Source organism: Protopterus annectens, chromosome 2.part0 (assembly GCF_019279795.1).
Source record: "Protopterus annectens isolate FY-2018-M chromosome 2.part0, PAN1.0, whole genome shotgun sequence".
Classification (NCBI taxonomy): domain Eukaryota; kingdom Metazoa; phylum Chordata; order Ceratodontiformes; family Protopteridae; genus Protopterus; species Protopterus annectens.
This window is the reverse complement of record NC_056728.1, coordinates 422,916,172-422,930,279: the sequence shown is the minus strand read 5'-3', so window position 1 is coordinate 422,930,279 and position 14,108 is coordinate 422,916,172. Positions and strand designations below refer to the sequence as shown.

General features: G+C 43.0%; 1 protein-coding gene across 1 annotated transcript in view; it reads right to left on the bottom strand.

The window, feature by feature from the left end:
* The window catches only part of RFK (riboflavin kinase), a 176,167-nt gene that overhangs the window by 76,881 nt on the left and 85,178 nt on the right, over positions 1-14,108 (bottom strand). The window contains exon 3 of the mRNA XM_044060854.1: positions 7,798-7,900. Within this exon, the coding sequence (XP_043916789.1) occupies positions 7,798-7,900 (103 nt within the window). The remainder of the gene's footprint in view (positions 1-7,797; positions 7,901-14,108) is intronic.

Sequence of the window (14,108 nt, the reverse complement as noted above, 5' to 3'; positions counted from 1 at the left end):
GCATTGACAGCCACCAAGGCCATTGACGAGGGGAAGGTGGTCCACACAGCCTACCTGGACCTCGTAAAAGCCTTTGATACAATACCCCACTAGGGCATTATAGATAATCTCACCAGCTTAAATATAAACCCCTATGTCACTGGCTCAAGGACAGAACCCACATGGTTAGAATTGCTGGAGCCATGTCAGACTCCAAACCAGTTACAAGTGGTGTCCCACAAGGCTCAGTCCTGGGACCTCTCTTGTTCGGTATATATTTCTTGGTGGTACAGGCCAACACGGAAGGACTGTGGCTGACCAAGTTCGCAGATGACTGCAAACTGGGCGCCATAATCGACTCTCCAGCCGACACAAGCATCCTCCAAAAGGGCCTCATAGAAACAGACAACTGGTGCCAGAGCCATGGCCTCAAGCTAAACGCCAAAAAGTGTATAGTCATCCCCTTTGGCAAAAACAAAGTGCCCACAAATTACCACATAGGTGGTAATCCATTAAGTACAGAAGAAGTAAAGTACAGTTTTGTACCTACCATAAATGTAGATGTTCGAGTGCTCATACAGCTGCAGTCATAACAGATGGGGTTATCCTGCCGTCAGGCGGGTCCTCGGTCGGCCGAATTCCAAAGTCTAGGTCCGGCGTCGGTTGTCTTTGCTTCTTCCCTGACGTCAGTGCGGCAGGGGTATAAAAGAGGCAGCCGACGCCATATTCTTCAGTTTTTCTTGCCCCAGATGTCAGGTGCCCCCAGAAGGTAGGCAAACATAATGTTATGCAAAGATGCAATGTTGATAAATCAAAAACAGCAGTTGCAAGCAAATGCACCATAAAAGAATACCCCAAAAAGGTTATATGAAAAGTGTTTGTCATAAGGCCTATCCTAAGAGGGGATGGAGGGAGGGAAACCTGGACTGCAGCTGTATGAGCACTCCAACATCTACATTTATGGTAGGTACAAAACTGTACTCTGTTCATCGTGCATACAGCTGCAGTCATAACAGATGGGTAGAATCCCAAAGCTAAGTAAGGGTGGTAGGCACTAAGTGGAACTAGGAGGGGCTAGGATGCCCTGCAGGACTGCTGCGGCAAAGCCCGCTCTAGATTTTGAGTATAGTGGGAGGTAATGGTGCTTGGAGAAAGTGTGCACTGAACTCCAGGTGGCTGCTTCCAAAATGTCCTTGGTAGGGACCCCCCTGAGGAAGGCTGCAGAGGTAGCTGTGGCTCTGGTGGTGTGGGATCTGATGCATGCAGGCACAGTTTTTCCATGAAATGAGTAACAAAAGCGTATGCAGTGGGCTATCCATTTTGAAATTGTCTGTTTGGAAATGGCCTTTCCCTGAGCATCTGCTGCATAGGACACAGAGTTGCTCAGATTTCCTGAATGGTTTTGTTCTGTCCAAATAGTAACGAAGTTGTCTGTGAATGTCCAAGGAATGTAGTAGTCTTTCCCCTTGTTTTGTGGATTAGGATAAAAGGTAGGTAAGTGGATAGTCTGATTCAAAGCTACACTGGATACTACCTTTGGCATAAAGGTAGGGTTGGTTCGTAAGGAAACTCTGTCCTGATGGAAAATGATGAATGGTTGCACAGCCATGAGGGCCTGTAGCTCCGAAACCCTGTGTGCTGAGGTGATAGCCAGAAGAAAGGCTGTTTTCCATGACAAGTACTGTAACTCTGTTGAAGAAGCTGGCTCGAATGGAGGAAGGGTCAGCTTTTCCAATACGAAGTTGAGGTCCCAAGCAGGGACTGGTGGTTTCCTTGGGGGTTTTATATTCTTTGCCCCTCTGAGAAACTACCTTAAGAGAGGGTGAGAGAATAAAGGAGGATCTGTGTTGTATTGTGCAGAAATGGCTGAAGCGTGGATCTTGATGGAGAAGGAAAGTCCATTGTTTAACATCTCAGCTAGGTACTGTAAAATTTGAGGTATATTTATTACCCAAGGATTCTGTCCCTTTTCTTGATTCCAGGCACAAAATCGCTTCCATTTGGTGGAGTGGGCCTTTCTAGTAGAGGGTCTTCTGGCCTCCAAGAGGACATCCTGCACCTCCTTGGAGAGGAGAAACTGTTGGGAAATCAAGGAATTCACCATGCAGCTAGATTTAGAGTTTTGAGATTGCTGTGAAGGGTTTTGTAGTTGTGCTGGGACAAAAGAAGAGGGACTAGAGGTAGGATCCATGGTGGGGAATGTGTCAGGCTCTTCAGGAGTGGATACCAGTGTTGTATTGGCCAGTCTGGAGCAATGAGAATCATTTTCGGCCTCTCTGCTCTGGCTTTCAATAGAACTTTGGGCAGCAGAGGAAGAGGCGGGAAGGCATAGACTGTCAATGTTGCCCAATTGAAGGAAAGTGCATCCACTTTCCAGGCCTGTGGATGATAGGTCCTTGAACAAAATTTTTTCAACTGGCAATTTCTGTGGGTAGCAAAGAGATCTATGTCTGGCTGACCCCATGCCAGAGTTATCTTTGTGAAAACTTGAGGATGCAACTTCCATTCGTGCAAATCTGTCATATTTCTGCTTAGGTTGTCTGCCAGTGTGTTTTCCTTCCCTGGCAGGAATTGTGCCTGTAGTTGAATTTGCAATTCCAGTGCTGTGTTCCATAGGGTCATGGCTTGCCTGCACAGGGGGTATGAATGAGTTCCCCCCTGTTTGTTTATGTACCACATCACTGTGGTGTTGTCTGTCCTTATCAATAGCTGGCCTGGATGCAGTAGGTCTTTGAAGGTCATAATAGCCTTTTGCACGGCTAGCATTTCCTTTTGGTTGATGTGAAGGTGCTTCTCTTTTCGGGTCCATTTTCCCTGAATGCACTGATCTGTCATGTGTGCTCCCCAGGCATAGTCTGAGGCGTCTGTTGTGATGATTTGAGTTGCTTGAGGTACACAGAAAGGGAGACCTGTGTTTCTTTGGCAAGCTCGAGTCCACCACAAAATTTCCTTTTGAAGGCATGGAATGAGTGGTATAATTGCTTCCAAGCTGTGGCTGTGTTGAGACCATAAGTTTTTCAGGTACCACTTGAAGTTTCCTCATATGCAGCTTTGTACATGGGATTAGTAGGATGCAAGATGCCACGAATCCCAGAGCCTGAAGGACTTTCCTTGCAGTTAGCCTGGTGTAAGTTGCCATTTTTCTGAAGTATTGAGACAGTTGCCCATGCTTGTCTGGCGTGAGGTAGGCCACCTGGCTGGTTGTATCCAAGCTGGCACCCAGGAAAATTATTTGTTGAGAGGGTATTAGATTTGATTTCTTTTTGTTGACTGTGTATCCCAGGAAGTTCAACAGTTTTATTACAAACGCCAGGTGCTGCAGTAGTATGTCCTTGCTGTCCGCTTGGATCAGGCAGTCGTCCAGATATGGGTAGATTTGTATCCCTTGTAGTCTGCAGAAGGCGATTACTGATGCCAGGCATTTCGTAAACACTCTGGGTGCAGTAGATAAGCCAAAGGGCAATGCAGAGAATTGGTAATGGGTTGAACCTGCAAGAAATCTGAGGTATCTTCTGCAATCTTGTCTGATAGGGACATACAGGTATGCCTCCTTGAGGTCCAATGTTACCAGCCAAGACTCCTTGCCCAGCATGGGAAGAAGCTGCTGTAATGTGAGCATCTTGAATTTTGGCACCTGTAGATATATGTTTAGGATGGATAGGTCTAAGATAGGTCTCCAATCTTTGTCTTTCCTTGGTACCAGGAATAGTCTGGAATAAAACCCTTGACCTTGTTCTTTTGCAGGTACCTCTTGAATTGCTTTCATGTCCATGAGAGCTGAAACTTGTTTTTGTGCCTCTGCCCTTTGATTTTGTGGCAGGTTTGGCATGCCTCTCATTTTTGGAAGGGTGTGAAAGTGGAACCTGTAGCCTCTGTCTATAATGTCCAGAATCCATTTGTCTTTTGTAACAATATGCCAATTTTTTGAGAATAATGTCAGTTTTCCGCCCAAAGGTGCTGCCATTAAAGCTTTGCTTGGCAGGTGTAGGGGGAAGTCATTGTGTCTGTTTTCTAAAAGACTGATCTATCTTCTGCACCTCTTGGGGTTGGTGCTTGCCACTGTCTGGCTCTGAAAGATCCTTGAGGTTGCCTTCTACCCCTTGGGCGCCTGTATCTGCCCCTGTGAGGTCTGTCCGTGGCTGGAAAGGACCAATTTTTTGAAGGCCAGTTTCTGCTGAAACGTGGAGGCTGTACCTGCAGGAAATCTTTCACTGTTTGCATTGATTTCGCTTTTTCCTCCATTTTCTTTAGCACCTCCTCAGCTTTAACACCAAACAATACATCTTTTTGAAGAGGTGCATCCAATAATTTAGCTTTGACATGATCTGGTAAGGTTTGCTCTTTGAGCCAAGCATGCCTACGTATAACAGACCCCTCTACAGGAGGCCTCCAAAGCATCAAAGCCACGCTGCAAGGTATGTTTACCCACTTGCTCTGCACCATGCAACAAATCCTGCAACTCTTAAATCTGGTTGTTCTGGTTGTGTCATCTTGCTTTTCAGCTGAGATATCAAAAACTGTTGATACTTTAACATATGGAACTGACAGTTTAATGCCCTCATGGTTAAAGTGGCCGAGTTGTACACCTTTTTCCCCCACCTTTCTAAAGCTCTGGAATCTCTCTCTGAAGGTAATGGGTTTTTAGCAGTAGAGGCCTTAATTCCCTTGGGACCCTGTGAAATTGTTTCTGGGTCAGCAGTACGGCTTTTATATAGGAACTGGTGGGAATCAGGAACCCGGTAATACCTGTCTGGTTTAACAGGAGCTGGAGGCAAAGAATCTGGATTAAGGCTGGCTTCTGTGTACACATTATCCAATATATCTAAAACAGGAGGGATAGCCAGAGGCCTATGCTGAGGGAGCAGAAGAAATTCCCTGAGCCTTTTCTTGGAGTCTGAGTAATCTTGGCCTTCCCAATGAAAGTGTTCCCTCAATGTATGCAGGGTTTCCCCAAAAGAGAAGTCCCCTCAGGGGGGGAGACCGAGGGAATAGACTCCTCTGCATCAGAGTCTTCGAATGGAGAATAGGCATAATCCTGGTCCTCAGATAGTTCTGAGGTAATAGAAGCTTGATCTGAGGAAGGGTAGTTTTCCTCTAATCTGGGCATTTTGTCAGAGGGGGGGTTGAGAACCCCTGATAAGAGTAATCAAATCCTCAGCCATTTTAAGCATCTGTTTTTTTAGGCATGGTGCCTTGAGAGGGGGTCTGAGGAACCTGTTTTTTGGTTGTCATGGCTGCTTTAGATTTAGTGAAAGCTTTAATAGAGAAGGAGGAAGGCCTGAAGACCCCTTGAGAAATGAAAGGCCTGTCTAAATTCTGAGTTTCCCAGCCAGAAGTGGCGTCGGGATCTGTAGTAGGAATGGGGGCCGAGGAGCCTGCGACCTCGGGTACTGAAGACACCGGTAATGCATTGTCATCGGTAGTCAGGGGCTGCGTAGGCGCCTCGCTGAGTACCGGAGAACCGGTAGTCGGCCTTAGCGTGGTTTCAGTAGGTGGTGCGGACCTCGTATGTCGGTCCTTATCTTTGCGTTTTTTGCTCAAAACTGGAGTCGGAGTATCTGACGACATAATATAATTACATTTTTTGCCGAAAAAGTGAAGGGCGAACTCCGCCCGACACTTAATAGTGCGTTTATTGACTCTAGCACAGAAACGGCAGGCCGAGACGTCATGGTCTGGCCCTAAGCAAGGTATACAGAAAGAGTGGAAATTCTTATGCGGTATTTGCTTCCCACAAGAAATGCAATTATTAACTTTGTCTGACATCGGTCTGGGGCAAGAAAAGTTTCCCCAACGGGGTACTTAGCTTTCAAGAAGACTTCGGCTGAAATACTTTCGTAAATCTCAGGAGCTGGCCGACCGGCACTTGCGAACTGCTTCTGCTTCGGGCACCGCGCAGCAAGAAAGACTGAAGAATATGGCGTCGGCTGCCTCTTTTATACCCCTGCCGCACTGACGTCAGGGAAGAAGTGACGACAACCGACGCCGGACCTAGACTTTGGAATTCAGCCGACCGAGGACCCGCCTGACGGCAGGATAAACCCATCTGTTATGACTGCAGCTGTATGCACGATGAACATTTAGGGACCTGGGGACCCAAGTTGATAGCAATCTCTCATTTGACAATCTCTCATTTGACAACCACGGGGTCAAAGTGGTTAGAAGAACATTTTATATAGCCCACCTAATCATGAAGGGATTCACATCTAGATCAGGGGAGGTCATCGTGCCTCTTTACTCATCCCTCATCAGGCCCATAATTGAGTACAATGCCCCTTTTGGGATGTACCTTACCAGACACCTGCAGCAACTGGAAAGACCCCAAAAGTACCTCACCAAGAGGATCAAAGGGCTCAAACAGATGCCATATGCTGCCCGGTTAAAGAAACTCCAGCTCTACTCAGTGGCATACCGCCTGCTCAGAGGCAATCTGTGCCTGACGTATAAAGCCATGTCCAACCCGGAATTAATGGACATGCTGCACCTCAGAAAATCCAAATCCCATCGAGCTACGCGCTCGAGAGACTTGAACCTCAACACTGAAATAAATAGGACATGCTGGAGGGACAGATTCATAACCCAGAAGCTTCCTTCACTCTGGAATAAAATCCCAGTCCAGGTTAGGCAGAGTCCCTCATTGACTCTCTTCAAGAGGAATCTTGATGAGTGGATGGGAGATCGTAGGTTTACCCCGGGTATCACTTCTGTGTCACTGTTAGAGGCACAGTATACTAACCTCGAAAAAGGGCATAGCAAAATTAAATTTAAAATGGGTGGCGAAAGCCAAACACACTCTGGCTAGGCTTATAAATGCCCTAGGGCAGATAGCCTAGTATGAACCTATGAGTATAAGCAGTTTAGCAGCTTCACAGCTCGACATATGGCCAAGAAAGGTTTTAAAGTCTACACCATTAACACGCAAAGTCTGAAACTCATGAGCTACTTTTTTTACGGATTGAGAGTTTTGTCAGTGTCTTGATACAAAAGTTGCAAGCTTTAAATATTTTAAGTGATGCCCTACTTTCCCTTGCTTTTAGCAACAAGGTAACAGCTTCCAAATCCCACTCCACACTTTTTAATATGGAAGTTTCCACAGGGATCCTGGAATAATAGATTAAAAGTAAAAGTGAAAATTAGTCCACAACAAATAACAAAAACTTATTAGGTGAAGTTAGAACACACAAAATGTGGATGATTGTTGTAAAAAGGAAGTGATTCTAATGCCCAAAATGGTCAGCTCTGAAAAATCAAAACAGACACTGCTAACAGAAGGTATTAAGCAATTAGCTGCCACAATGTTCAAAGTCAGTTGGATTAAAAAATAAAAGGTACAGACACTGCCATAGTAATTTTATCAATGCTAATAGTATAATAAAAAAAGAATACCACTTACTTATCCTTTAAACATAAATTAAAGCAGGTTATATTGCATCAGTTTGCACACAACTTTAGACTAATGCCATGACACTCAATCTAACCTACCATCCAAAAAGTCACATAGGACTGCTGTTAGATGTCCCATCCAAAAGGTGGCAGTTTACAAATGTACGTTATACTGCAGTGCAGGATGTGAAATGTGAATCTAGCACCTGGAGACAAGGACCTATGTTCTGATATTCGGAATCAGAAGTTAAAATGCAAAACACTAACCTAATGGCACTGCAGCAATGTTTGTGAAAAGTCGTTTTATTCTACACTTCCCAAAGTACTACAGTACTACTGTAGTCACTTTTTAGCAGTTGTTCTAAATAATGAAAACCGTGCCACTTTTTCAATTTTGCATTTCAAATCTGGATACTTGCTACAAGTCATACATACCTATGGAGTTAAAACTTTTTTCTGGTCGGATGTAACCCACAATAACAATACTGAGGACTTCACCATAAAAGTCTTCTTTGAAGGTATGGATGATATGGGTTTCCTGAAAAGATAAAGAAATGTTGTAACAGGGGATTAAGAAACAAAATGGATTCAACAGGTAACAGGAAGTATCATTTCTGTAATAGACTCAACCTTCAAAAAATAAACTGCAGTATGTTTTCAGTAGCACACAACACTACAGCTCTACTTTACATTAAAACAAGCATACAGTGATCCTCCAAACTCCCTTGTTCTTTAAATAGCTGGCTAAGTATTTATTCATCCAGCATCAACAGTTATAAAATGGACAATGAAAACAGACCAAACATATTACCAATTACAACTTCAGTCCATACTTATAAGGAAAAACTTGAGCAATACCACAAAATTAAAATGAAGCCAAACAGTAAATTAAGCAACAATATTACAGATTGTTTTTGTAATTATCACATTCTTATATGTACAATCATAGCAAAATAAATGTTGTACAGAGCTGTGATTACAACTAGTAACACAGAAAAGTCTCCACATAAAGTTGGCAGTTGGAATGCCCCACAATAACTTCATTCTATCTTCAAGGATGGGTCTCTCTTACTTTCCTTGTCAGTTATACAACCAAGTCCCAGTCTGTCATAAACACCTCAGTTACTCATTGCATATAGAATTTTGAAAACAGGAACAACCCTGCCAGCAGGAAGTACAGTTGTGTAAACTCTTTCCATAACAATAGATGTCATTCTCTTCACTATTGCAGTATTCTTCATAGAAGGGTTGTCCCACCCAGGGCAGCCCGAGGCGCGGCCAGTATAAAAAAAAATAAAAAATGATCTTTCATGTGCCGAACATCACATTTATGCTTCCCGCACAGAATGTAGGGCATAACTGTACTATGTCCTTCTATATCACTGTTGCAGTATTCTTCATGGAAGGGAAAGTATAAAAGCTCAAGAAACAGAATGGGAGGTGAAAGGCTTGACAACAGCCCTCAAAAAACACATACAAAATGGTTTCAGCAAAACCTGCTCTGGCCCTAGAAACCATACCCAACTTACAATGCTTAGTAAAAGTATGCACCGATGATCAAATAGCAGCTTCAAGGCTAGACTCTGTGTCCAAACCCTTGAAGTAGGCATCAATAGAGGCAACAGCCCTAATGGAATGAGCCTAACAGTAGAATACAGAGATTTGCCATGAAAAGAACAACAAAAGGAAACTGCCTCAGACATCCAGGAGGAGATGGTTTGCTTAGAAATAGCCAAACCCAAAGGCTTGCAATCAAAGGAAACAAAAAGCTGATCAGACTTACGAATAGTCCTAGTTTTATCTAAATACAGTAGTACCTGAGCTGTCTGTGCAAATCCAAGGTATGCAGGACCCTCTCACTAGCAGACTGAGAAGAAGGGAAAAAAGAAGGGAGCTGTACTAACTGATTCAAAGGCAACTCATTTACTACCTTGGGCATAAAAGAAGGCGAAAGGACACCCTGTCCCTGTGAAAAACCACGAAAGGAGGAACGGCCATAAGGGCCTGGAGCTCAGAAACCCTCCAAGAAGAAGTAAGAGCCAGCAATAAAACAGTCTTTCAGATACAATGTTGCAAAGAAGCTGAAACTGCAGACTCAAAAGAAGCCTCAGTCAATTTTTCCAAAACAAAATTATGGTCCCAAGGAAGAGGAATAGGGTTTCTTGGAGGCCTAATATACAGGATGCCATTAAGAAATTGTTTGACATCCAAACAAGAAGTCAAAGGAGGATTCAAAGGGAGAAAAGCAGAAATGGCTGACAAATGGGCCTTCACAGAATAGGCCAAGCCAGACTGCAGCAACTCACACAAATAAGAGAGGACCAGAGGGACCCTACTAAAAAAGGGTCCTGGTTACGAGCGCATGGCACCAGACTGAGAATCTTTTCCATTTGGACATACAAGATTTTCTGGTTGAGGGTTTCCTTGCTTCTTGTAAAACCCTGGGCACGTCCTCAGAAAAGGGATGCCTGAAAGGGTTCAAAACCCTATTACCCACAATGTCAATTGCAGAGTGGACAAGTGGGGATGGATGAGAGACCCCTTGTCCTGTGTGAGGACATCCAACTGGTGAGGTAACATGTGATGATTGCCCCTGGCCAGCTGCTTTAAGAAGGGGAACCAGTGCTGTCTTGGCCAAAGGGGAGTCATCAGTCCAGCTGAATCTTCTGCAGGACTCTTGAAAGTGGAGGAAGAAGAGGGAAAGCATAAAGAAACATTTCCTTCCAAGGAAAGGAAAAGACATCCATCTTCCATGCCAGATGGCATGGCACTCTGGAACAAAAGATATGAAGCTGCCTATTCAGAGGGAGACAAGAAGATCTAGCTGAGGAATACCCCACCAATGGACAATGTCCAGAAACGCGCGCCTGTGAAGCATCTATTTCTGAGACCATGTTTTAGACCTGCTCAGAGAGTCTGTCACTAGATTGTGCTCTGAAGGAATGTATACTGTCTGAAGAATTAACTGATAACCGAGAGCCACTTCCCAAGTTTTAAGCTTCATCCTGCAGAGGAGGTAAGAGTTTGTGCCCACATGCTTGCTGACATACCACATCACTTTAGCGTTGTCTATGTATACCTTCAAGGGGCCTGGAGAGAACATGGGGTGAAAAGCCTAAAGGACCAGAAACAGAGCTCTCCTCTCTGATGTTGATATGGTCTAACCTCTGATGGGGAGGACAAAGACCCTGAACATTCTGGTGACCAAGAGAAGCCTCTCCACCCCATGCCTGAGGCACTGATGAATAGCATTTGATAAGGAACAGAAGGCTGAAAGGGCAGGCTTGGGTGTAGTGCAAACTGTTGAATCCAGCACTAGAATTCCTTCTTGAGAGAGGGAAGGAGAGGTAAACTGAAATTCACAGGGTGACAATGCTGTAGCCAAACTGACTTTAGGTACCCTTGAAGCTTCCGCACATACAGTCTGACAAGAGTAAGCACTGGAATAGAAGAGGCCAGGAATCCCAGGCTCTGAAGAAACTCCCTGGATGGCATGGCAGTCAGAGTAAGATGAGACTGATAGAAGGTGGTCAATGACAATACCTTTGGAGGTAGCAGAAAGACCATCATTGGCACCGTCTGAATCCTGCATCCCAGATAGACATGATCCTGAGAGGGAGTCAGGACAGACTTTTTAAGTTGATAGTAAACACCAGACATTCAAGAAGCGAGATGGTGAACTGCAGATCCTATAACAATCAACTAGGAGAAGGTGCCTGAAGCAACAGGTCATCTAAATAAGGAAAAATCTGAATGACTTGAAGCCTGCAGAAAGCAATCACAGGAGCTAGGCATTTTGTGCATAGCCGTGGTGCAGTAGAGAGGCCAAAGGGCAATGCAGAGAACTGAAAATGAGAGGAAGACACAGAGAAATGCAAAAACTTCCTAAAGAGATGGTGAACAGAGATATGAAGGTAAGCATCTTTCAGATCCAAGGACACCAGAAAAGCCTGGGTTAATAAAGGAGGAAATAGGGTTTGAACAGTAAGCATCTGAAAAAAAGGGATCTTAAGAAAGTTGTTAAGCTGGGAGAGATTCAAAATAAGTCTCCAAGTGCCCTCCTTTCAAGGAACCAAGAACATTCTGGAATAAAAAACACTTGCCACTTGGGAAGGGGGGACAGGTTGAATGGTTCCTTGGTTCAGCAGGGACCCTAGAACCTCCAGGAAATGAGGAAGTTGCTCTAAGAGGTTGAGGAATCCCTGAAAAAGGAGGGACAGATTTCCATACAGTGAAGTAAGCCTGATGGATGACAGAAAGAACCCAAGTGCCTGAAGTGATGACATGCCAATTTCGAAAACAAAGGGAGAGTCGAAGGGACAAAGCAACCTGGTCTAAAAGAAGGGGGGAGATTTACTGTCAAACAGAAGCAGGCTTATCAGATAAAGGTGGCTTCTGTGCTCACAGGAATCTGAGAAGCTTTAGTACAGGGGGCTTGCCTCCTACCCTTAGAGGCCTGGCGGGTTCCCTGTGAATGAAAGCAGACTTAAAAGGATACTTCCTCTGGAACTTAGGGGTAGAAGAGACAAAAATATGTTAAAGTCTTGCAAGGCTTTGCCTTTCTCTTGAAGAAACTTAAACATGTCAGTAGCAGTCCCCAAAATTTGTGTACTATCAAAAGCAGCATCCAACAACTTAGCCTTGATGTCTTCAAGTAGTGAAGCCAAGAAAAAAACACCTCATGAGAGACCCAAAAGCCACAGCCCTAGAAGCCATGCCAGCAGCATCAGAGCTACACTTGGAGTGGTGAGCCTCTTGAGAAGCAGAACCTAAAAAAGATAAAGCAGAAAATTTGCCTTCAGAATCAGGGAGGGCAGAGATAACCTGACAAGCCTGAGCAATCAAGGCCAGAACAAACCTGGTCATGTGGGTCTGGTAATTAATAGTCTTAAAGGCCAAAGTAGAAACAGTGTAAACTTTCTTGCCAATCCTCTCCATTGCCCTACTATCCTTATCAGAAGGCAAACGTTTGGAAGAGGGCAAAAGTTTAGAAGGTTTGTCAGAAGAAACTGATACTCAGCAGGATCAGCAGAAGGACATTTAAATAAAAAATTGACAATCCTCAGGAAACTTAGGGAACCTATCTGGTTTCTTAGGAGCAGGAGGCTGAGAATCAGGAGACTTGGAAGCAGCAATGAAAGTGTCTAACAAGGTGGCCAACATAACAGGAACTGCTGATGGTTTAGGAATATCCACATGAACCAACTTATATTATCTTGGAAAACACCACGAAAAAGCCAACTTCTTTTATTGCACAAAACACACACCAACTTTTTCCTCTAGTGCCTCGGCTTACAAAAAACCTTTAACAGATTATTTATTTAACATTTGTTGACCGGGAAAGTCCGACTAGGTTACACAGAGCCTGTTTTCAGCAGAGGCCTGGGGAGAAATGCTCCAGATGCATGTCTTTGGAATGTGGGAGGAAACCAGAGTACCCGGAGGAAACCCACGCGAACACAGGGAGAACATGCAGACTCCCCACAGAAGGCACCCCAGCAGAGAATTGAACCGGAGAACCTCTTGCTTTGAGGCAACAACGTTAACCGCTGCACCGCCCCAATTAGATTATACTAAACCTTCAGCAGCTTCATGTATTTATACATCATAGCCTAATCAACACTTCATTAGCACATCAATTATACCTTTTCTTTAAAAAGCCAGCTTATAAAAAAAACAGCTTATACCAAAACTTTTTATAAAAAGCATTTTCATTTGCATTCTTTGTTCATTCCATTAGGAAACAATGTATTAAACTTTAAAATGAAAGTGGATTCTTTTTTCCTTAGTTGTTTTTTCACATCATATAACAATTCATTACTTTTTTGCATTTGTTCTAAAATTGTAGCTTGTAAACCACCTTCATGTGCCTGCAAAAAATGCACAGCTACTGGACTTATTTCACTTTTTTTACATCAATGTACATTTTTTAAAATCAATGGAAAAATGTACATTTATAACAATGAGTATTTTGTTAAACATGTAATAAAATACTTTAGATACATACACGATTTATTTTTTAATTTGTGAAGGAGGTCAAGAGAATGTATTAAATTTTGTTCAAAGTTTACATAATAACAGATTTAAAATAACATTTGTTGTTCTTCAAGTAGGAAAGAAGGTGAATTACTCGAACATAATATTGGAAGGAAGACTATTAAAACTAGAATTCATAAAAAAATGATAATTTTGATTATATTTTCAATATTAAGGTTTTCATATACAAGGGGAAAGAACATTAAAGATTTTTTTATAGTTAAAGGGAAGTTCATGTTACCTTCAGAGAACAGACAGGTGGAATTGAGTAATTCAGGGACCATAACTTGTGGTAAATGTTCAGTATGTCAATTTATAGTTAATAAATTTCCACAAATAAACAGAAACAATTTTTGAGATAAACTGCTGTTTTAACTGTAATAGCAAAGCAGTAATATATGTACTGAAATGCCCTTGTAATAAGTATTACATAGGAGAAACCAAAATAAGTTTCTCTAATAGGTTAAAGGAACATGTGAGAGATGTAAAAAATAAAAGTGAAGTCCAGTAGCTGTGTATTTTTTGCAGGCACATGAAGGTGTTGTTACTGGTTTACAAGCTACAATTTTAGAACAAATGCAAAAAAGTAATGAATTGTTATGTGAAAAAACAAGTAAGGAAAAAATAATCCACTTTCATTTCAAAAGTTTAATACATTGGCTCCTAATGGAATGAACAAAAAATGCAATTGGAAATGTTTTTATAAAAAG